Source organism: Hylaeus anthracinus, unplaced genomic scaffold (assembly GCF_026225885.1).
Source record: "Hylaeus anthracinus isolate JK02 unplaced genomic scaffold, UHH_iyHylAnth1.0_haploid 11989, whole genome shotgun sequence".
NCBI lineage: Eukaryota > Metazoa > Arthropoda > Insecta > Hymenoptera > Colletidae > Hylaeus > Hylaeus anthracinus.
Window position 1 is genome coordinate 6,430,187 of NW_026534337.1, and position 22,202 is coordinate 6,452,388.

Sequence of the window (22,202 nt, forward strand, 5' to 3'; positions counted from 1 at the left end):
CCGGTTGCCTGTCCGTAGGCGCAAACGTGCCACCTCTTCGGATATTATGTGCTCCTGATATGAAAATGCAAAATCGGCCAGAATTTCGATACGTACCATGAATTCCTCGTGCCACCTCCTCGCATATTATATTCTCCTGATACCAAAATGTAAAATTGCCTGAGAATTTCGATACGTACCATGTATTCCTCGGTGCCACCTCCTCGCATATTATATTCTCCTGATACCAAAATGTAAAATTCCCTGAGAATTTCGATACGTACCATGTATTTTTTGTGCCACCTCTTCGCATATCATGTTCTCCTGATACCAAAATGTAAAATTCAAGCTAGAATTTGATACGTACCAAAGATTGTACCCCTGTTATGCGGCAACGTATGTTAGCAGTCTTGTCGGTACGGTTGCCATCTCGTAGGCATAAGACTGCCCCTTTTATGCGGGAACCTAGGTTTCTCTTTTTGTCGGTCTAGTTGTCTGCTCGTAGGCGCAACGTGCCACCTCTTCACATATCATGTTCTCCTGATACAAAGGTAAGTTTTGAACCAGAATAACATTATTTTCGGAAACATAGTTTGTCACCTGCAATCACTTGCTCCTTGAAATATATTATTTTTATATATAAAGCTAAAGATTACATATAAATTTTAAACTTGATTTTATTGTAGAATGTATCGAAACCTTATTTAACATTAAAATTTGTAACATTATAAGTAAATATATATTAATATGAAAAATAAATAACATAATCATGTGTTTTTTTCATTTAACTATCTAGTAGTTTACTTACTCTCCGCTGGTGACACCAGTTTACCTCGTGCGCACATGATATTGTAGATGTATTGTTCGATTACCTTAAATTTTGATTAAATATTTGAATAAAATAAAATGTCATCAACTAGGATAATGACAGTATTGCGTACTGCTCACTGTAAAAGTTAGTACATACTAAATTGTCGATTAAATATATCGTTTTTTGTAGTACGTCATATTTTAAATGTAAAATATATTCTTGTAGTCCATCATGTTTCACTTATTATATTTATATTAATGTTAAGTTTATTTTTTGTTTAAGATCAAAAACGTTTTATTTTTTGACATTGCAGATGTGGCTACTACTGTCAATGGATTTCATTCATCTGCTGCAACATACTTGAATCAATATTGGAGAAAGATGTAAGGTTATATTTTATAAAAAGTAAAAAATAGAATAAAAAATTGCATATCACGAAATGATTATAGGAAGGGTTTATCATCCAATCCCAATAAAAATAGTCCACTGGTTAATTTACCGGATTACTCGTTCAGAGATAATAGACCTGTTCCATACGGCCAGAACCAATTTAAACGTTTCCAGAAACAGCAAGAACATGCGGTACATTTTTTACATGTAAAATGTTTTCTTTAAAATTCACATTGTATTTATGTTAACAAAATATTCTATTTACAGAAAAGAATTGTACAGCTTGTTGGTGAAATTGATTATGCAGTAGAGAAACACGTTAAGATGATAAAACAGCGAGAGGAAACAGTACAAAAGATTTTAAATAGCAAATTAAAACCCAAAAGACAGGAATTAGATAATAAATAATATTTCTTAAGCTTTGATATATATCTATAAAATATAATAATAAAATTTATTGAATAATGATACTTAACGATTTATTTTTCTTTTAAAATGCTTAATTATACATATATATATATATACATATACATTTATTTTATTGAAGCTGATAATCTATGGGATACTGTATGAGGCGTGGGAAGTTTTCTCTTTCTTCGATTGCAATATCATCTAATCTGACCGGAGCTATCTGCAACTGTTTGATTTGGTTACTAACATTTTCTAACATCTCTTTGGGTACATTCTCATCAGGAAAAATATGCAATCTTTGCATAGTATGTCGTCGTTGAAGATTGTTGTTTAGCACGCTGTAAACAGCTTTATTCATAATCTGTGAAAACGTAAAAAATATAGTAGATGTATTGTTCTTATATAATGAAATGTATAAGTAAGATTTACCATGGTTGGGTCTCTCTTGTGTAATTCCCATGCAAGCGTCCAAGTTGCACCTCCATGGTATGTGGTATGATGAAAGTACACACGTTTTTTCCATTCATCCCCACGTAATGCAATATATTTGCTATTTATTACTATAACATGGTCACCGCACTCATCTATAAAAAAATTATATTAAAGTGTTATAACTACGAAAATCTCTAAACCCATACCAAAAAATGCTACAAAGACAAGCGATTAAAAATAAGTGATTTTAATAATGAATGTGTATATTCAATTATACTTACTCAATGGATGATATATGGGTTTGTATAAGCCTTTGAGGTAGGATTTTAATAATTCTGCACTCTTAAATGGATCTTGCCATTTTGCATCATAAAGATGCCAGATACGTGCAAAAGTGCCCCATTGCTGCAAATGAAATTCATTATTAATAATAGTGGTGAAATATTTGGATAATATAAAAAATACCAAAACTAATTTAATTCGGTCAAGTTATACTGATTTATTTTATAAGTAAGGAATGTTCATTCATGGGAGAAAATAAAACAATGTAAAATATAACAGAGACAAATGATATCATATTATATAATTAGCCAAACCTGTCCTTTACGAAGGAGAGACATAATGATTTATATTAAGGAATTAATTTCAACCAGAAAATAATAATGCAGAAGACTTCAAATCATGCTAGTCATTCTACTTTGTAGGTTAAGTTAGATTAAGTTCTAAAGTTGTATACAAAATTCGGAAATGTTCTGGGAATTATTAATGCTGATTACACCGGACGCTAAATCATTGGATACATTCCACTATGTTCTACTGAGCAAATAGGGGGTCCAAGCCATGAACATTAGGACAGTGCAGAGATAGGCAAAACCCTAGACTTCGAATAAATCTGAAGTTTGCCGATATGTTTGTCTCTTTTCCTTATTTTGAAAATGTTCTAAAGAGGAAAGGAGATAGACATATCAGGAGATAGACTGTCCCAGTGATGGGCAAAACTGTAAACTTCGAATAAATCTGAAGATTGCCGATATGTCTATCTCCTTTCCTCCTTAGAACATTTTCTAAAGAAGGAAAAGAGACAAACATATCGGCAAACTTCAGATTTATTTGAAGTCTAGGGTTTTGCCCATCTCTGACATAGGAATATGCAGGAATATGTCCGTAGAGAAGGTCCGTTCACCAGTTTGGGCAAAACCCTAGGCTTCGAATAAATCTGAAGTTTGGTGATTTGTTTGTCTTGTTTCCTCTTTTTAACATTTTACAAACTTCAGATTTATTCGAAGTCTAGGGTATTGCCCATCTCTGTCGTTCACCACTGGTGAATCTAGTGGTTTCTAGTAATATGGATCATGATCAGTGATCATCATCAGTGATCAGTTGTCTACGTCCAGTTGTAGGCGGCGCTACAAAAGGGTTTCAATTGGTTTAACCATTTACATACGTGAGACTAGACCCCTTGTTGCTCTGTGCCTAGCGATTGAGATGTATTTTCGGTAAATAATATCATGCTGACAACAAAATGTGTTTTAAGAGTGTATGAAGAGTGTCATGTTCAATTTAATGTTAAGGATTTTCCATGATTACATAATTTGGTAAGTCAAATCCTATTTCTATAGTGCTAAGTGTAAATATAACCTTGTAATGACTCGCATGAATTTTCCATATTGAGATTTGGAATTTAAATAATAATTCTGATATTATAAACAAGAAGCAGACAATTTAATTTTGAAGTATTATTCTTTATTATATTTCACATGAGACTTATGTATTTTGATACTTATTAGTATCTACTATTAGTAGATACTTATGAGTCTAATTAGTAACATAAATTAGTGAAGAAACTGAATTATCAGCAGTAAATAGTGAACTAACTATGTTTGTGTGGTACTGGTTAACTTTATGTTTTTTGAAATATTGATAATATATTAATATACTTTTTATTTTTATTTTCATTCAATTACTTTGATTATATATATTTGGAATGATTTTATGTTACAATGTGATTAATGTTAATATTTTGGACATTTATGTGTGGTGATTAGTTACTTTGTCGACAAATGTCAATTGGTAGTATAAGGTTTATCATTAAGCACAATATAGGAAGTATACTAGTACTGTATTTCAGCAATTGGTATCGATGAACTTATTTTTATTGACTGAATAAGTGATAAAAATATTTATTTACACCTCTTAAAGAATAACTTACATAAAAGTGCAATAAATATAGGAATTGAGAATATATTATATTATCTGGATAATAAATCTGTTACTTATTTGAAATAAGTACAAATACTATAATATCATTAATTTAGTATGTTAAATATATTGGCAGGATACATGTAGATTGGTGCTATGATAATGAAAAGATGAACGAACTATATGAATTACGTAGGAATATATATATGTATATATATATCCTTTATATCAGTGAAGAAAATAATTGAGTGATTTGTGGAAAAGACAATTTCTAAATTGGGAAAATTATGAACAGTGTGAAAAGCATATACGCCTTTGTGAAATAAGTTTCAAACTGATTCTGCGAGACACGTCTTGCTTCTTTCTGGAGGTTCTTCTAAAAGGTTGAGAAAGTGTCACAAAACAGAGGTCAAAAACATTTTCCAACTTCCATGGTCTTTTGATACTATAATCTTCTGCACCATAACTTCTTCAACCTTGTTCCTGGACAAGATACAGTCTTGTTGAACACAAACACATATTTTTGGAATAGAATCCGTAATTGATATTTGCAATGTTGCGAATTGTTTAAATATTGATTTTATATGGTATTTTATTGATCACTTCATTGCTACTTGTAGTATTTTATTATTGTATATATAGATTGATTTCATGGTTGCATTCATGATTTGAGAAATAAATACTATTTAGCATTGGTAACTTCATTACCTGTCTTACATTTATAAAGAATACAATGTTTCAAATAGATTTTGTCACAATATGTTCAAGTTTTGTATATTATATATGTAGTATGAAACAGAAAAATGATTTAAACTGAGAAATTTGTTTGTTTGCATTGCACAAATAGTATTAATGTAAAAATATATAAGATAAAGTATTATATATTGAGTAAATGAAGATCTTTGCATTTAAAAGTTGAACTCGATTAATAACCTGAATTTTATATTCTTTGAAATACTGAGAATTATACATATATGTTCATTAAGATGAAACACAAATGATTTTGCTTTTGCGATTTCAGTTCAGGCCCAGATTGTATTCAATATGTATTAAAAAGATTGTTTATTTGAATAATAATCATTTTTCAGTTATATACAGAAACAAAAATTTTATTTTGGACATCTTTATTGAAACAATACTTGCCACAAATTGAAATTGGTCTTAAAGCTCAAAAAATTTAAAAATAAAATAGCTCGGTTTAGTTTTTAATTTAAAAGGTGTAAATTTATGTGGTTATCAGAATAATGCATAAATAAAATTTTACAACAAAATTTCTTGGGATTCGTCCATTATAAATAAGTGAGAAAATGTAATATTTTACAAACAAATATTAGTTATATTCTATATTTGCAGTTACTTTATTATTGTTTTTTTGTTATAAATAATGCATTCAAGTATTAATGTAAATATTAACCAGAAGGTAATATGCAGGAATAATACGTGCATGCACAAACGTATTGGCAAACACCGGTGAACTTGTCACAGTGAAGGGCAGACGTGCGCCCGAGAGAATAGCACGCACTTGTACACGCACAGATATTAGTGCACTCTATAGATAAGAATCGTATACATACATTTACATAGGTAGTACCACCTTTAACGGATCGATAATTTCCAAATCGTAACAGCAGGAAATTTATATTTTTGTATTGTTGATCATTATTACAATTCGATTTATATTATTTAAACAAAATCTAGTAACACAAATTCGAATTCTGGATCACCCTATCGACAGCATACTCCCTTTTGTAGAGAGTATATACTCTGTTTTTAACGAATAATCAGTTTGAATTTTCCTACGCAATTAAATGAATAATTACACATAATTGCGTAATCACAATATGGATGAAAACAAAAAAAACGCGTGTGAAATACGTACAATTATTGAATTTCATATCTCGTCAATTCTGAAATATCTTACCATCTCGTGTTTTTATACGATAATTTGTAGTAGTTTATTATCTATTATTTTATTTATCAGCCGCGATATGATATTAACTTATCCGTACTCGATAATCCCTGCGTGAATCATAAAAGTGTACAGTGTTTATTTCTTTTTTGAATCGATATTTTTTATAATTCAAAATTTATTAATCGAATTTGTTAGTGTTCCCTATCTTATGTTTTTCCATCCATTCTATATAAATGAACAAAAATTACATTAAGAAGAAGAAACCTACGTGAAACTAATGAAAATGCCTACATACCAACTAAATGAAAATAATATAACGAAGAAGTATTTTAAAAAAGAAAGAGCAAAGACAATATTTATTATTTATTTTCTGATAAAAAGTAGAATTTTAATAGAATAAAATAATATTGAAGATATAATATTTGATTGAATGCTCACAACTAAATAAATTTGATTATATAAAGGGAAAACCTTAGCAAATACAATGACAATATACATTATATTGCATGCTGTGTAAAGTTTTCTTTTCTACTTATGTTAAATATTGTGTAGTGATTACCTCACAAATAAAATCTATCGTATTGTATAAATAAACTATGGATCTTAGTTGAAGTATGTAACAAGTATATAGCTTGTTTAAATGCTGAAAAACCAAAAGTTAACAAGATGATAGAATTTTCTAGTTTTGTCTTTGCCTATCAAGTAATAATACAAGAATTTTCTTTTATTCAATTGTTTCTTATTACTCATGACATAGGCTGGTACAAATATTATTCCCAATGCTAAATTATTAAACACATCAGTTTTTGTTAAGTTTGTTCAGATCAATATCATATTCTATGTATTTATCTTTGTTCAAACATGTTATACAATTACAGTCTTATTATACATTTACGATAAACCTAAAGTTAAAAGCGTGAAATGGGGTTTCTTAATAAGAGTATTTGTATTTAAAAAAAAATGTATACATGTCAAATTGAGTAATCTCCTCCTTTTCAAAGTCGGTTAAATTGAAGCACATTCATTGCATTCCTATAATTCATTAACTTTGTTTGTATTCATAAATATTAAAAGTGAAATCTTTAATCCTATTTGTATCAGATCCACTACTTTACTTAATTCACAGTTTTTATTGCATTGTAATGACAACATACCCTGTAAGTAAATATTAGAGAGAATATATGAAGCTGACACAAAGTAAAATAAACATTGCTTTATGTAGAAAGATGTCTGTAGACTACAAGAAATATTTACTATTATAAGAAGAAATTATACCTTCTCAATGAACACAATTCTATGACAAGTAGGAACCAAATTATTAACAATTTTTAAAATGATAATTTTGTATTATTGAGATTTAAGGAAATAAATAAATTTTGGAAGCCTGTTTCATTATTTTCATACATACACTATGATTATTCAAACTTAGGAATAAAATCTCTTGTGTGCAACCTTTATTATACACTTTCGACTTCTTTTTTCCACAGAGAAACTATATAAAATGCTCATGCAAGACTCAGTCTGGTAAAAATGAAGTAAATTTGTCAGACATCTGCTGGGTAATATGCATTAGGTGTAGAAATTAATTCCTTGCCTTTACATTCAATAATTTCAAAAGTTCCTATGTATGGACTGCAGTGACCATCAGGTTGAGACTTAGGTTATGTATATAGATACATTATAATAAAAATCAATTTGAAGATTTAGAATGTTGGTACCTTAATATACCGAAATGCCAAGTAAATATATCTGTTTAAACCAGAGTTATAAATAATATAATACAGTCACAGAATTAATTTCTACACCTAATATTTACATAACGCGTTATACAAGGGTCGCCGCAATATTTTCACCGCGTAATACGAGGTTTATTGCCTACTCTTTATACCTATGCCTCGAGTAACGACCATTTAAAGGAACATGTACATAAGTACATTTGTTTATTTATTATGTAAACTACACCGTTATTATACGGTATGCATATAGTAACAAGAAATATTTGCATACATTAGACGCATAAGTACTGAAGTAATTGGTCCATTAAGCAAGTGTTTTTCGAGACACTTGATTGTTAAGTTCCCAAATATAAATTATACTGGAACAATTCGGTTTTCTAATCATCCCAGATTACGAACAATTACGATTATCATTCGCCCATAAGAATAGTAGCGGCAATGATAATTTAGCATCGCAACTCATTATCCTGTATTACTTACTATTCGTTTCTAAAATGTGAAAGGGTCTTTTCGTAAGTACAACTGTGAATTGGAACTCGATGAGCGCATCAGCAGCACCGTACTCTCCAAATCCGGGGGAGTAGCGCCGCTCGCCGGAATAGCCCACCAGCAGAGCGGTACTCGCTCTGCCCGTTCTGTGCGCCAACGAAATATCTTCGTCTAGACTGAAATATTCTTCGGGCACCGAACCTAAAAAGTAAGTATCCGACTCTCTCATCACCTCCAACAGGATACATTTCATATTCCAGCCGTCTATTCGTTCTAACGTCCGAAAAAAATATTGGTTTGTATTCGATTTTCTCGGTCCTTTGCATTTTACGTTTTACGATCTTTTGTATCTATCTCTCTATCGTTAAATTACATTATATATACATGCGTATTCGTATGTATATATGTATATACACGACATTAACGATACATGTACGCAAATATATACGCGTTATATGCACTTGTATATATGTATTTCCATGTACATACGTATGTATATATACATGTATACATACGCGTATATATATACATTTGCGTACATGTGCATATCATATTACAGTATATACCATCTATCCGTACATTCCTGTAGACAATACGTAGGCACGTAAATCTCCCATGTATATGTATACGTGCATTAATTTTTTACGTATGTATGCGTATACGAATTTCGCACAACACATCGGAGAAATTCTGTTCGACGTGTGCTTGTACAATATTTTTAGTTTGGACATTAATACACGTGTAACGTGGTAGCATATGCATGCTCGTGCATGTGTATAAAATTATCTGTGGAAAACAAAATTCCGTTTTATTGTAACCATTTACTCTATTCTCGTTCACTAGCCTGGTTGTCGTTGAAACGTTCTCGCGAAAGATTTTTTGGCGAGTAGTAGAATTTTTCTGTCACTGGGGGGATTCTCTTATTTTGTGTGTTATTTCTCTTTGTGGAGGAACTGCGATGGTAATTGTGTATTTGTAATAGAACGCGCGACATCGATCGGACCGATTTCCGTTTCGGAGTTCCGCGTATATTTACGATATTTGATTAGAACGAATTGTTTCATGGTGTTTGTTAGTGCGCGTGTCAACCATTCATAATGCATTCGAGTATCGAATATTATTTTGCGACAAGTTGTAGTGTTGGGTAAGCAGATTTTAGATTTTGACATTTTTTTCCTGATGTGTTCAGAGTGAAAATAAGTTCTAGACACATCTCTGCATTTATGACAATGCATATTATTTGTCTAGACATATAAAATTAAAGAGCAGTGCACAATCTAAATACCACTTTGTTAACAATTATTGCTAGTTTGCTAAGCTTTATATTTCATTAGTAGCAAACGAATCATTTTCTAAATGTATTTTAAAGTGCAGTACAAAACACAGGATAATAAAGCGATAGTTTAAGTTGTTAAAAATAGTTTTGTGACAATTGTGTATCCATTTTCTTTCTTTGCTGCGACAATGATACAACCTCAAATTTTTGTATGTTGTTGATATAGAAAGGATGATAAATGAGAATTCGTAGCATCGATTAATGATATTGTGATGCTTCTGTCTGGCTCAAATTTGGTATTTTACTATAATATTCCTACAAAATTATGACGACTCAAAATATTTCAGTTCATTTTTTAGAATCTCATCATTTTGGAGTCATTGTTGCAGGAAATGAACAATATGCTGTTACTAGGAAGTAGCTTTGTAGGAAGATATATTGAAGTCAGTTTCATAGTATATTAATTATTCAATAGAATTCTCGGGTTTGTTATTTTTCACAGAAGAAAAATTATGAATATGTTAAAAGTACAAAACAATTTTGATAAAACTATACAATAAATTCGAGTTATTTTTGAAAGATTTCCTTTTGGTTTCTTTTTTGGGCAATTTTACTGTAGATAACCTTTTAATGACCAATTTTAATTAAAAAGAAACCACTAAAAGTATTATTTTATTCTGCTATATATTATATGCTTTTTCTTTTGATAACTCCTGTACTTCCATTAATATGTTTATATATTTACAAGTGATCCATAGTTTGTGAATCATTAATCAAAAGTTTGCCTAAAGGTATAAATTCTTATAATATAATAGATCTTAGTTAATTAGGATATATTAGGACCAAAACAATTCGACTTGATTAACATGTTGACTGTCATGTCGGTCACTGGTGACTGACATTTTAAACTTGTAATATATTTTTAGAATGCCCACAACTAATTAAATTTAATGCTCGCAAATTTTGAAATCAAGTTATCATTAGATATACCATGAAATAACAATGACTCTAAATTTCTATTTTTAATACTATAGTTTAAGCAAATTTCAAGGACACCTCTAGATATGGAGAAATTGTGTTGCAGTCAACACATTGCTGCTGCTCCATTTATGTTCACCCCAGATCTCCAAATCTTAGACAGAATATAATAGGAAATAGTCTCCTACCTATAGAGGTTATAAATCAAATTATGCAGCAAGGAAGATCTTAATAAGCAGCTACCTACTAGTCAAAACTTATACTGTCAAAATTCAACTAAAGACCAATAAAATGGAACAATTCTAAAAGAAAAATAATTTGTAAACCAATGATTAATTTGAGTAAATTACTGTTTTCTTATATTGTGAACTTACACTCCAACTTACTTCCTATTTTGCACAATCACACTAATTACACCAAGCAGGACTACTATCTTCAGTCCTGATTAAATGGTATTATGTCTCCTGGATTCTGATTATTTTCTCAATTTGGTTTTGTTGCTCCAAACTTATTTTAAATAAATAATGTTTTCTAAATAAACAGTGTACTCTAAGATTTATTCCCACTTGGACAATAATTGATATCTTCTGTGAGCAATACTACTGATTTTCAAGTTTCAAAATTTGTCGAATAAGATGAGATAAAATTTTAAAACTTTTGTTGCGAGAATCCTCAACGTTGTCATGGAGTACAATTTTCTTTTCATTTAATAAGTGGAGAGTATGATTATTCTATTTTTTTTGGATTCATTGTAGATCAGTAATGATATATTGCATCATCACTATGTATATAATGATGCATTTATTGTCTTTTATGGATAATTGTTTTATATATAGTACATTCTTTAAAAGAGGCTCATTTCTTTTGCTGTTTAAAAAGACCAGCACTCAAACTTGTTGACGTTAAGTTACTTTAAATGACTAGTCAGCTACGATGTGTCTAATATCTCTGTTTCTTTTACGTGTACATCACGGTTCTATTAATAAATTTATCATTGAAATTAGAATGATAGTCTGTTCTTTATTCTTCAAAGTTATCTTTTCCAAATAAAACTTCATAAATCACTTTCACACTGTTACATATACACTACAAAGTTTTATGATCTGCTAACCTCAAATTCTGAGAAACAAAATATTATTAGATATATTTAGTAAATAGTAGAACGTGAATTTACTTTTTTTAGAATTGTTGACAATAAACTGATATTCCTGAAAATTTCTACAATTACTATTCTTGCTAAAACTTTTGATACAATTGGAAACTACACAATCTGTTATTCATTGTATTTTCTGAAACTTCACCAAACTACGAATCCTATCCAAATTAATTTTCGTCACCTCACTTACAGAATTAATTTATCTACATTTTTAGTAAAAAACCTAGTCATTCATATATGAATGACATAGTAATCAGCGTATTAAATAATTATTGCATTCAATAGTAAACATTTAAATTACTAATGAAGAAGCTGTATATCTGGTATATTTTTTAGTAGGATTGCGTAAACTATAAACTAGAGATGGGCAGCGAGCTGTGTGATTCCGCAGGCAGTCAATCGAGTAATGATATAAAATGACGGGACCGTGTGAAGGGGGATCCGCTGGAGTGGGGAGACGTGACGACACTTACGCAGTGACGATGCATCTTATCTAGGCCCGCGCGTTGGGCCATTCGATACAAATGAATTTTTATTTACGAAACTACAAACTCTACGACTTGTTTTATTTGTTTATATTCATTGAGAAGAATCAGCTTTCCGAACACAATTTTCTTTTGGGTCGAAAAGTCGTTCTTACAGCGTAGAAATTATAAACAAATTCTAATGTTACAAATCTGTGATCGTCATTCTGTAAGTGTCGCGGTACCCATTTGACTCTATAGCGTCACTCACTGGCATTTCTTTTATTTTTGGAAAATCTCACGTTACAATTAACTCCATTCTTTATTGTTGATTCAAATTAATATTTGGACAATCTTTTCTTTTATTGAAAAAGTTACTATGAGAGAAACAATAAAAGAAAAGGTCGTGTCTTCGACTATCTTCTTTTGTTAAAGATGATCTGTATTTTTGAAACAATTTTGAAAACGTTAAAATGACTAAAATCCTCCCTGTTTAGTATGAAATATACATAAACCATACATCACGAACTTTATTCAGGAGAAAATACTGATATATGATAACAAAATACACCTAACAAAAACAACAAATAAAACACCTAATAAGATACATTTTTGACCTACTATATCATAACTAACGGTACCTGCGATGGTTGCGCCTATCAAATTATGATATGAGGACCTTGAAATATAGGTCAGCGGTTCTCTGATCAGCTGCGATTCTCATACCAAAATCTAACGATCGCTTGACACGATAAACGCGTCTACCCTTTAAACAGGGTTAACGCCATACAATACAAAATAAAATTGATGATCACGAACTACGCTGTTTAGCTATAATTAAGCGGTAATTTGTATAAGCGGGGTTGACATCGGTCACTTAACACGTTAAATGCGACATGGATCTATGGAGACCGACATTGGACTTTCCGTTTAGGCAACACCAGTCTTTGTGGGACAGTACCAGATTAAAAAAAAATTATTTTTATAATTTTAATACTTTACTAACTAGTAGCGATTTAGCAGATACTTAAATTCAATAATATTTTTTGTTTTGACAGTATTAGTATTATTCAATCTGTATTTTATTTATTAGAATCGTTTCTTAATTAATATTTCTATAATATTTCATAATTTATATAATGACAGAAGCATTAAATCTTATCTCAATAATAGATAATGGATTAATTGATTGTCCTAGCAAGAAAGCTGATTAATAAGATACTGGTTGGTAAAGTATTAAAAAATTGATATATATCAATGTGTAGAATTAGTGAAAAATTACGACTCATGATATGTGATACATAAGAAAGTAAAATAATAATTGTTATGTTTTTCTGTTATAGATCTCCATTGGCATGGAGCTAGGAGCACATTAATAGTGATAGTCTACAAGGTTGGTATTACTAGTTTTCTTAGTATAAAAAGTCCTTAAGTTGTTCATTAGATGTAGATGTACAAATCAATGTAATAATTATTATAAAATAAAACTTCTTTATTTTTAGACGATTTATTAACTTTTATGTGAACGACATAATGTAAATAAAAAGTTACCAATGTTTTATTGAAACACTAAATCAGTGATTTGTTGAATGTAATGAAAAATGATTGATTATACGAAATTTTGTTTCTAGATCTTGGTTTCTATGCATTGCCTGCCAAAGAAGAACTGAGCCCAATGTTTCCACACAATTCTAGTTCACATGAGATTTCTACAGAAACAAATGCCTTCGTACAAAATTCCATGGTGAGATTCAATTGAATTTTGTAATAGAATTTAATTCTCTTATGAAACGTGATAAAAACTTGTACAATACCTACAAAAAATCTCGGGAAGTTTTCGATTCTAATTTTTTTATAAACATTTTAAATTGCGAAATTGTTATAAGAGTATTGATTGTACAGGAATCATGTAACCCGGAGATACAAAGTAAATCTCTATTTTAGTTCAAGAAGTCTCGTTCATTAATAAATAATAAATTATAGATATAATCGCATGATATAACAAGCATTAATGTTCATGCATAGAGAACATAAAAAGCGTAAAAGAAGTTACAAAATTAGTAATAGAATTAACACTTTTATTATCCTCGCAAGCTTCAACATCCTAGGACATGGTAAGCCATCAGAATCAAAGTTGTTTTGACCCGTATGTTGATTAGAGACTTTTAAGTGATCATTGTCTCGACCTACATGTGGCTCGGGGGATAGTGAATGTGTTCAAAGCGTAGATTTACACAGATAGCCTGCGCGCCGCGTAACAAAAGCTAAAGGCGACATAAAAGAGAGAGAAAGCAAATAGTGGGGGCAGTTATGTCCCTTTCAAAGAGGTGTGTTGGTGGGGGCACACAGATGAGAGTCGTGGCTATAACTCCATATCGCCACATTCCTAATATTTAGTATATATAGAAATGAAGTGTATCTTAAATTATTTATACGGTAATATTTTCTTTGTTTTAGGGGGATGCAGTAGTATTAGGGAAAAACAGTCCGATAGGGGTGGGGAAGGGAAAAGAATCAGAAAATGCTAGGTACTGTGATATCGAATTCATAAACAACAACACGATGGTAAAACCTATTAACCATCTTGGAAATACCGCCGCCAATGACTTTTTAACCGTCCTGTTGAGCCAAACTGGTAACTATACATTTTTATTATAATTTTATTGTAAATTGTGTATGTGAGCATTGAAGGGGATATATATACAATGATTTGATATGTTTTGTTTAAATGATTTTTTTTTTTTTTTTTTTTTGAAATTTTTTTAAATACAATTTTAGTGGGACGTACTTATGTTTCACAATTTGTGTAGTAAAAGTTCCATGGGAACAGTCATTTTCAAACTGTTATTACAAACCAACGAAGTTGCGATGTTGGTCATATGCAGAGAGTAGTACACTACATTGTAATCGCCTTTATATCAGAACTATCAATATACGATTCGATCAATTTAGAAATTCAAGAATGGGCATAAAGTTGGGTAGGGGGACAAGTAATGCTAGTTTACATTCAGTAATGTGACGAGTCACTGAATAGTATTGAGTATATGACGAGCAAAAACATTAGTTTCTGTCGTACAGGAATTTTAATTTTATAAATTTCGTACAAACTAACACTTTTGTTTTTAAAAATTACCATTTGTCTTTTTTCATTGATAATTATAATGTCAGAACCTTTTTTTTTTAATTTCCATTTAAACTACAAAATTATTCCTGGTGGTGTCCTAATGAAATTAATTGGAGAATTTATCCTCTTTCTGTTTATGACTACAGTGATCGTATATAAGAATGGTATGACGTGTGCACGCACAAAATGGCGGCAAGTTCACTCCCGCATCTTGTGATAGAAAAAGTTGTATTTTTGTGTTATATACAATAAAATAACAATAGAATAATTTATTTCACGTGAATTAAATTACATTTGAGTGGTATTAAAATTAATTACACGTATTTATGAAATTTAAATGTTTAACTGTAGATAAATCTGAAAAATGGTCGGTAAGTAACGAGTACATATGATATTTAATATGGTTTATTATTCGAAAATACTATTAATCGTTTCTATTTTGTCCGATTTTTTGAGGCCTTTTTCGTTTTATTATAGGTGCGTTTTGTGTTTTATTTGTATTTTTGGTTACATGCCGCTATTATAGTGCCAATATACATTCTTTTTAATTGTGTGCACTATAGAGTTGATACGAAATTAAAAAAACTGTTTATCTTTTTATGAAATGATTAAAATAGATAACAATGCATAATTTATGTATCTTTCAGCTAGCTATGTGTATCATGCATTTTATTATTACTAAATGCTTGGTGCAAGTGAAATTGATAATGTATACATATTTTTGCAATAGCAATGTATAGTTGTTTTTGTTTATCATGAAATATTGAAGCTATATTTCGTACACAAAAATATGTTTAATGAATTATTGGCAGTGCTATTGATGGTGAATGTTAACTCTTAGTACTCCATTGGTTCTTCTATATCATCATGCAAGCCTACGTCACAGCTCCTCGAGCGTCACTGCGGCAACAGACTGAATTGTTTTGTATTCACGACTTTGAGCTGTGGGACTCAGTCTGCTGAGACTGTATGGAGTGCAAAGTACATAGCCTAACTCAACTTGGTTGCGTATGAACTTTTCCAACACTCATCACCAGCAAATTGAGAAGTGTTGACGTCATGACTGAAAATGTATCATAGTTTGGAGCAGTGTCATATGACAAAATTTTGCATCAAACTCAGAAAATCCCCTACCGACAAGTTTGAAATGTTAAACAAATAAAACCAGCCTATGGAGATGAGACATTGTCAAATGTACAAGTGTGAAATTGGTACAAGTTCAAAGAAGAAAGAAAAGTGAAGTGTATACCTTTGATTCTAACCAACCATCGAGTGTGAGAATAACAGTGGATGTACGTCGTATCAGTTCAGAAAATTAGAATATGTACAAAATTTGTGTGAAATTGGTTCTCATTATTTTGTTTGGTGGATAGAGAGGAAGTCGTGTGGTGATTTTTTGTGAATTGTTGCATTATGTGATAAATTGATAGTTCTTTTGAAAGATACCTAAAATCAAGACTCGTATGAAGAGTAGCAGGAACTCTGGAATAGGTTTATTAACTCTTGAGGATCCTATTTTGAAGCATATTAAGTGTATTCGAACCTATTGTTAATAAACCCATATTTCCACAATTCTTTTTGCTACTTTGATTATTATAGTCAAAATATCTCAAGACTACTCGTGTGTGCCACTGAGGTTTGAAGACCACTGAATTGGTTTAACCCTTTAGTTCAGGGCTGAAGAACTGTGGCGTAGGTTTTGAATAACGCTCATCGAGGATCACCCTTACTCCATCTCTAACTGGCGGCCATTTTGTGCTACCCTATACCCAACTTTCTACTCTGTGTTACCTTGAACCCATAAACAAATTTGATTTACCTTTACAGGATACAAATTCATGGGGGCTACGAATCTCCTGAATTAAAAAAGAAACTTGACTTTTTAACAATGTGGTGTATAACACTTTAAACTTTAAATTCATATCTTTCGTTTCTTTGAGCATTTATAAAGAGCGAATTAGAAGCTCCATGTCTAATATGCTGTTTTAGGTTAATTTATTTAAAGAAATTGTACATAGTTTTTAATATTGCAATAATCACAATATTAAATTTAATATTTGAATATTTTTTTAATATTGTATTAATTACAATTATAATTAGTAGTTTTCTTTAACGAGTGGAAGTTTTGTATGCAGTTCATTTTTGATTTTTCTAAAAGTTATACCGCCATGCGACCATGCTCTCAAAATAAAAATAAATAACAACGAGTCCCAATAGCCCTGGCAGACCCATTCGTATAAAAGTAATACGTTCCCCTTGGAATCTTTATATTTACGTTAAATAATATTTATGTTGAATAGTATTGACTTCAAGTATAAAAAATGAGGAATATGTGTTACAGAATTATTTGAACAGAAGTCTACTTTGGTTATATCGTTAAATATTATTTCATTCTTTCCAGGCAAGTCCATCTTGACCAGTCGAGGCCCGACCTGCCAGTCAGTGGCGTCGTCAACCACAATACACCCAACAAAAAATCACTTTCTAACTTACGATAATAATAATAATCCTACACTAAATAATCGCTCAAGACGAGCCGAACATAATCATCAAGATGATCGAAAAACAACAGTTAATGCAACAACAAAAAGAAAACAACCGGGCTCGCCCGGAAAACAAAAACCGGGCAGCTCCGCCAATAACTCTAAGTCTATATCTAAGACACTAAGTGATAATAAGATTAGCTGTAGCGTATTAAACATTAGGGTACTAAATATAAGCATAAATCTACGATTAACAGGGGATAAGTGCGCAATCGGTGAAGGGGTACCTAGCCTAGTTAGGATACCCAAGTCTGATCGCCCCTCATCAGGCCACTTCTCTCTCGACTCTCTTGACAATTACTCCTTACTAGGGTCCTGCCTTCATCCGGGCAAATACAATAACATTAAGTCTAATTCTAGCTTCGTAAGTAATAATAACGATAACTACAAGTCTGTGATATTGCTCAGCTCAACCAGTAACCATTATTTCCTCTGCGTCGAAATGGACAGTGGTGCGATCGCAATGAGACTAGGAGCCCGTTTCAATCCACTCAGATTCTTAGCGAACTCTTCTTTCGACGGTTTATTGTTACACAAATCGTTTCTTTTTCAATCGCAGGATGAACACCGTACAATTATGTATATATCCTCGACGAGTGATCGGATCATTAAAATTAAGCGCTCTTCGGCGGGATTCATGATTAAAACGAAACTCGTCCCTCGTGATTTCGATCAAGAAGGATCGCGGGAATCGTCTTTGATATGTTTAATTAAATTTGTTTTCGATCACGTTAATATCCCGAAGTGCGTATCACCGTGTCAAAATCAAAACATGGCCGAATTTCTCTGTATCGAAATGGAGTTCGAAAACCTACAAAACATTGCAAACGATACATCGCGTGATTTAACATTTGACGATATTCCTTTAGCCGATATTAATCAAGAAATTCTAAAATTTCTATTCACATATCTATTTTTGAAAAACGAATCTCGCCTTCTGTTCAGCCTGGGTATCGCGAGGGAGTTGTCAAACGAAGTTAACTTCTCGTACGGGGAATTGGAGCGACAACCTTCGCGCGTACTTAGCGATCTTCTCTTGAGTAGCGCGTTCTCAAAAGTCAACATTTCGTCCATGATAATCGAATTTTTTCTTGGGGACACTAACGATACGAATAAGGAATACTTGGAGAATGTTACGTCGTACGATATATCTGATGTTAACAATAATATCGCGCTGGCACACATTGAGGAAAACTATGTAAAAATATCAAAGTTGCCTTTAAATTTCGTGATGCTAAAGAAAGTTAAATTAAGTGATAGATCGTCGAACGAAGAATCAGATTCGATTAAGGAAGGGAAAAACGTGGCCACCAGTTCTTCCATTACGCTTATCGTTCCCGGAAACGAGCTAACTGACCAGCCTCTGCGACCTCTCCCATTGAGAAACGCGCCGAAACGCGCACAATCCTCTCCTCCATGGCTCGACCTGGTCGCGAGCGAGCTGACGCAACGCGCATGTGTTCCATTCTCGTTAGATCGTAAGCTTTATGTGGTTAAATTTAGGTATAAGGTGATATGCGATTTTAGTATTATGTGGAAGGGGATACCGAGCCACGAGACTAGCTACGAAAGGACACATCTCGATGTCCACTACTCAAACGTTACTTTCAACACGAATGTGAGAACATTGGCCCGCAAACCTCAAGATTTTATCACGACGAAGCCATATTCGGAGATCGAAACACTCTCAAACAACCACGGAACAACAAATCGTGAACTTGTCAACTTCAATAAACATATTCCAGCATCTCTCAGCAAACCATCGGCAACGGTATCGACAACGACGATTTATTGTAAAACTTGGACTGGACTGTTCACGGAAATAATTGCAAACATAAACAGCGACGATTCGACCTCAAACACGCAAACATTGGAAAATTTATTAAACGCAACCACTTGGAAGAAGCCGAGCGATAGAATTTTGGTCTCCATCGATACATCTGCACGAAATTCGTACTACTCGTTTCCGTATGAAATCTTTGGCGCGGCGTATTCGAAAGCCTCGACTTTGACGAAGGAATATCCAAACGCTTGGTTCGTAATAAGAACATCGGAAACAATAATTTTGAATATAAATGAAAGGATGGCGGAGATGTTGTCCTGGGGAATTAATAGTATTAGTAACGTGGCAACAATTACTGTTGGTGCTCTTTCATTTCAGGATAATGTTAAGTCTAACGAGCCCGTGGGCGCTTATTTCGCGAACTATAGGTACCCGGGGTCGTGCGTGCGTCTGGACCCTGGGTTTGTTAAGTCTCTTTCTAAGTCTACTATAGGGGATAGATATAGGGTTAAGGGGGAGAACCAAGCCGAGTTCGCTCTCTACATTCCTACTACGACTACCTGCAAGCCTACGATGACGCTTAAACGCCAATCTGCATCCCGAATAATCGGTGTACCTGGATCTCGGCCGAAATACTTCGAGACATTATGGCCCGACCAAATGCACACTCCTCACGATTTTTATGACAGTCTGCCGAAGTGTTTAACGAGATATCGCAATGATTCTCTTCCTGGGGGCGAATACAAAGAAGACTCATTGGGATGTTTCGACTGCTTTAACGAACAAATCATACGCCGAAATGCTGCTAAGAATGTTGACCGTAATCAACTGGAAATGATCAAATATCGTACCGCCGTCTATTTGCATGGCGATCGACATGCTAAAGCAGGGCTATCTCGTTTACGTGGATTTGAGGGGTATGATTATTGCCAAGATATGCGCGAGCTAATAGAAGGGAATGTTTCTATTGTTTCATCGTACTCTAGTTCACCGAAACGAACGAGGTTAAGATATCAAGTTTTTATCGACGTGATGAATGAAAACGTTTCTCTAGAAAATCTCTGTGATGTATATCGATTTAAAGAGACGTACAAAATACACCAAATTATCGGATTTGATGTTGAGAATATTTTCGCTGGAAGTCCGATCAATTCTAATCAAATCGCTCTTATCAGTTCGATGTTTCAAACTGCCCAATACATTGACAATGAAGGATTTAATGTAAATTCCCCGGATACGAAGAAGATGGCCGTAATTGTGATAAACCTCCGCGATTGCGATCAATTCGAAGAATGTCAAACTCATGTCTGTGCAACGAACAGCCAGTGCTTCGATGGAGAGAGGATTGCCTCAAATCGAACGGAATATATCATGCCTGCGGGGAACGCGATTTCCGTTGATACGGAAAACAAAGAAATCTCTGCGAGCAACTCCAGCCGAGGCCACCTCATCGATTGCGCAAGGAATCTCATTGCAGCGTCCGTAGGGGTTTCCAAAGATGCTTTACAAGCTCTAAAATATGATCTTAAACGCGTGTTAACTCTCCTTTTCGGATCGATCTCCAATATAGACGATCCCAGTCTAGAGTACAGGAAGAGGTGGGGGATTTCCAACATACTTAGACTAGCTGGCGGTGGTGAAAGTTCATTGAACAATGGTGGAGCTGCAAATTGGGGTTCTGCGCAGACCAGCGCTACAAATAATAATAATAGCAATCAATCCACGTGGGGAGGGACTTCAGGGAATCCTTCTGGGAACAGTGGGACAACTGGAAATTGGTCTGGGAACAATGTAAATAGATCTGCTGCTGGCAATCCAACGAATCAAAATCAAGGACCACTCAGTGGACAAAACGTTCCGGGTGAGTACTCACACCTTTTCAATATTTCAATAAAACTTGAACATTGTAATTCATACTCAGAGTTTCATGCTTTTATAGCATGAATGTGTTACTGAGGTACATTAATCCAATGCAGCCCTACGTATCGAAATTAGATATTCTGAACCGCAAAAGGTTAAAGTTTAGATCAGTTACATGTTATTTTAGTCATCTTTTTTTAATAGAATAGGACTAATCAATTATAATAACGATATACAGTAATCTTTACAAGTATTCGTAGCTTATATGTTCATTTAAAAAATTGGTTTAAATTAGATGATAGGATTGATGTTACCAAATAAATTTTTCATTATAAGTATACACATGTGTAAAGTTTATTCATGTACATATTTATAATGAATAGACTGCTGATCTGTATGCAAAATAAAATCTTCACGAACGTGCCTAGAAAATTGAACCTAAATAGGAATTTATTTTATTCTGCAAATATTATAACATGAACGTTACTTTCAATCTTTTTTATATTCTTGCATATTGTTTGCATTTTGTAATTTCTTGCAAGTTCAAATTTCCTATAAATGCATAAAGATCCGCAGTCTAATAATGAACCATTTACTTGGAAACCTCAAATCTATCACTTAATTTAGATCAATTTCTTTGATAGACATAGAGGGTACGA

General features: G+C 32.5%; 3 protein-coding genes across 9 annotated transcripts in view; 2 read left to right on the plus strand and 1 right to left on the minus strand.

The window, feature by feature from the left end:
* The first annotated feature begins 783 nt into the window (after positions 1 to 783).
* LOC128888156 (39S ribosomal protein L52, mitochondrial) lies at positions 784 to 1,650 on the plus strand. The gene is made up of 4 exons (XM_054144795.1): positions 784 to 934; positions 1,104 to 1,173; positions 1,240 to 1,372; positions 1,448 to 1,650. The coding sequence occupies exons 1-4, from the start codon at positions 886 to 888 to the stop codon at positions 1,586 to 1,588; spliced, it is 393 nt and encodes a 130-aa protein (XP_054000770.1). The 5' UTR covers positions 784 to 885; the 3' UTR covers positions 1,589 to 1,650.
* Positions 1,610 to 2,824, minus strand: LOC128888155 (39S ribosomal protein L13, mitochondrial). Its single transcript, XM_054144794.1, has 4 exons — positions 2,620 to 2,824; positions 2,305 to 2,428; positions 2,021 to 2,175; positions 1,610 to 1,952 (listed from the first exon to the last, which is right to left on the minus strand). Exons 1-4 carry the CDS (start codon positions 2,641 to 2,643, stop codon positions 1,719 to 1,721), a joined length of 537 nt encoding a protein of 178 aa, XP_054000769.1. The 5' UTR covers positions 2,644 to 2,824; the 3' UTR covers positions 1,610 to 1,718.
* Positions 2,825 to 3,411: 587 nt separating this feature from the next.
* LOC128887737 (trinucleotide repeat-containing gene 6A protein) overlaps positions 3,412 to 22,202 on the plus strand; it is a 30,108-nt gene continuing 11,317 nt past the window's right edge. For 4 of the 7 annotated variants that reach the window (XM_054143940.1, XM_054143943.1, XM_054143945.1 and 1 more), the window contains exons 1-6: positions 3,413 to 3,618; positions 8,374 to 8,567; positions 13,577 to 13,626; positions 13,865 to 13,977; positions 14,691 to 14,868; positions 17,759 to 21,544. In XM_054143940.1, coding sequence (XP_053999915.1) covers positions 13,909 to 13,977; positions 14,691 to 14,868; positions 17,759 to 21,544 — 4,033 coding nt within the window. In that variant the 5' untranslated portion in view covers positions 3,413 to 3,618; positions 8,374 to 8,567; positions 13,577 to 13,626; positions 13,865 to 13,908. Of the gene's footprint in view, positions 3,619 to 8,373; positions 8,568 to 8,926; positions 9,504 to 13,576; positions 13,627 to 13,864; positions 13,978 to 14,690; positions 14,869 to 17,758; positions 21,545 to 22,202 lie in introns of those variants that run through there. The other 3 variants (XM_054143946.1, XM_054143941.1, XM_054143942.1) reach the window with 3 other exon arrangements.

What these genes read in the sequence shown, in the direction of transcription:
- LOC128888156 (XM_054144795.1), top strand. Translation starts at nt 886, where the DNA reads ATGTCATCAACTAGGATAATGACAGTATTGCGTACTGCTCACTGTAAA. An exon ending in GCGTACTGCTCACTGTAAAA is followed by an intron (nt 935 to 1,103) that starts GTTAGTACATAC and finishes TTGACATTGCAG; the next exon opens with ATGTGGCTACTACTGTCAAT. An exon ending in AATCAATATTGGAGAAAGAT is followed by an intron (nt 1,174 to 1,239) that starts GTAAGGTTATAT and finishes AAATGATTATAG; the next exon opens with GAAGGGTTTATCATCCAATC.
- LOC128888155 (XM_054144794.1), bottom strand. Translation starts at nt 2,643, where the DNA reads ATGTCTCTCCTTCGTAAAGGACAG. An exon ending in ACCCATATATCATCCATTGA is followed by an intron (nt 2,176 to 2,304) that starts GTAAGTATAATT and finishes ATTTTTTTATAG; the next exon opens with ATGAGTGCGGTGACCATGTT. An exon ending in ACAAGAGAGACCCAACCATG is followed by an intron (nt 1,953 to 2,020) that starts GTAAATCTTACT and finishes ACGTTTTCACAG; the next exon opens with ATTATGAATAAAGCTGTTTA.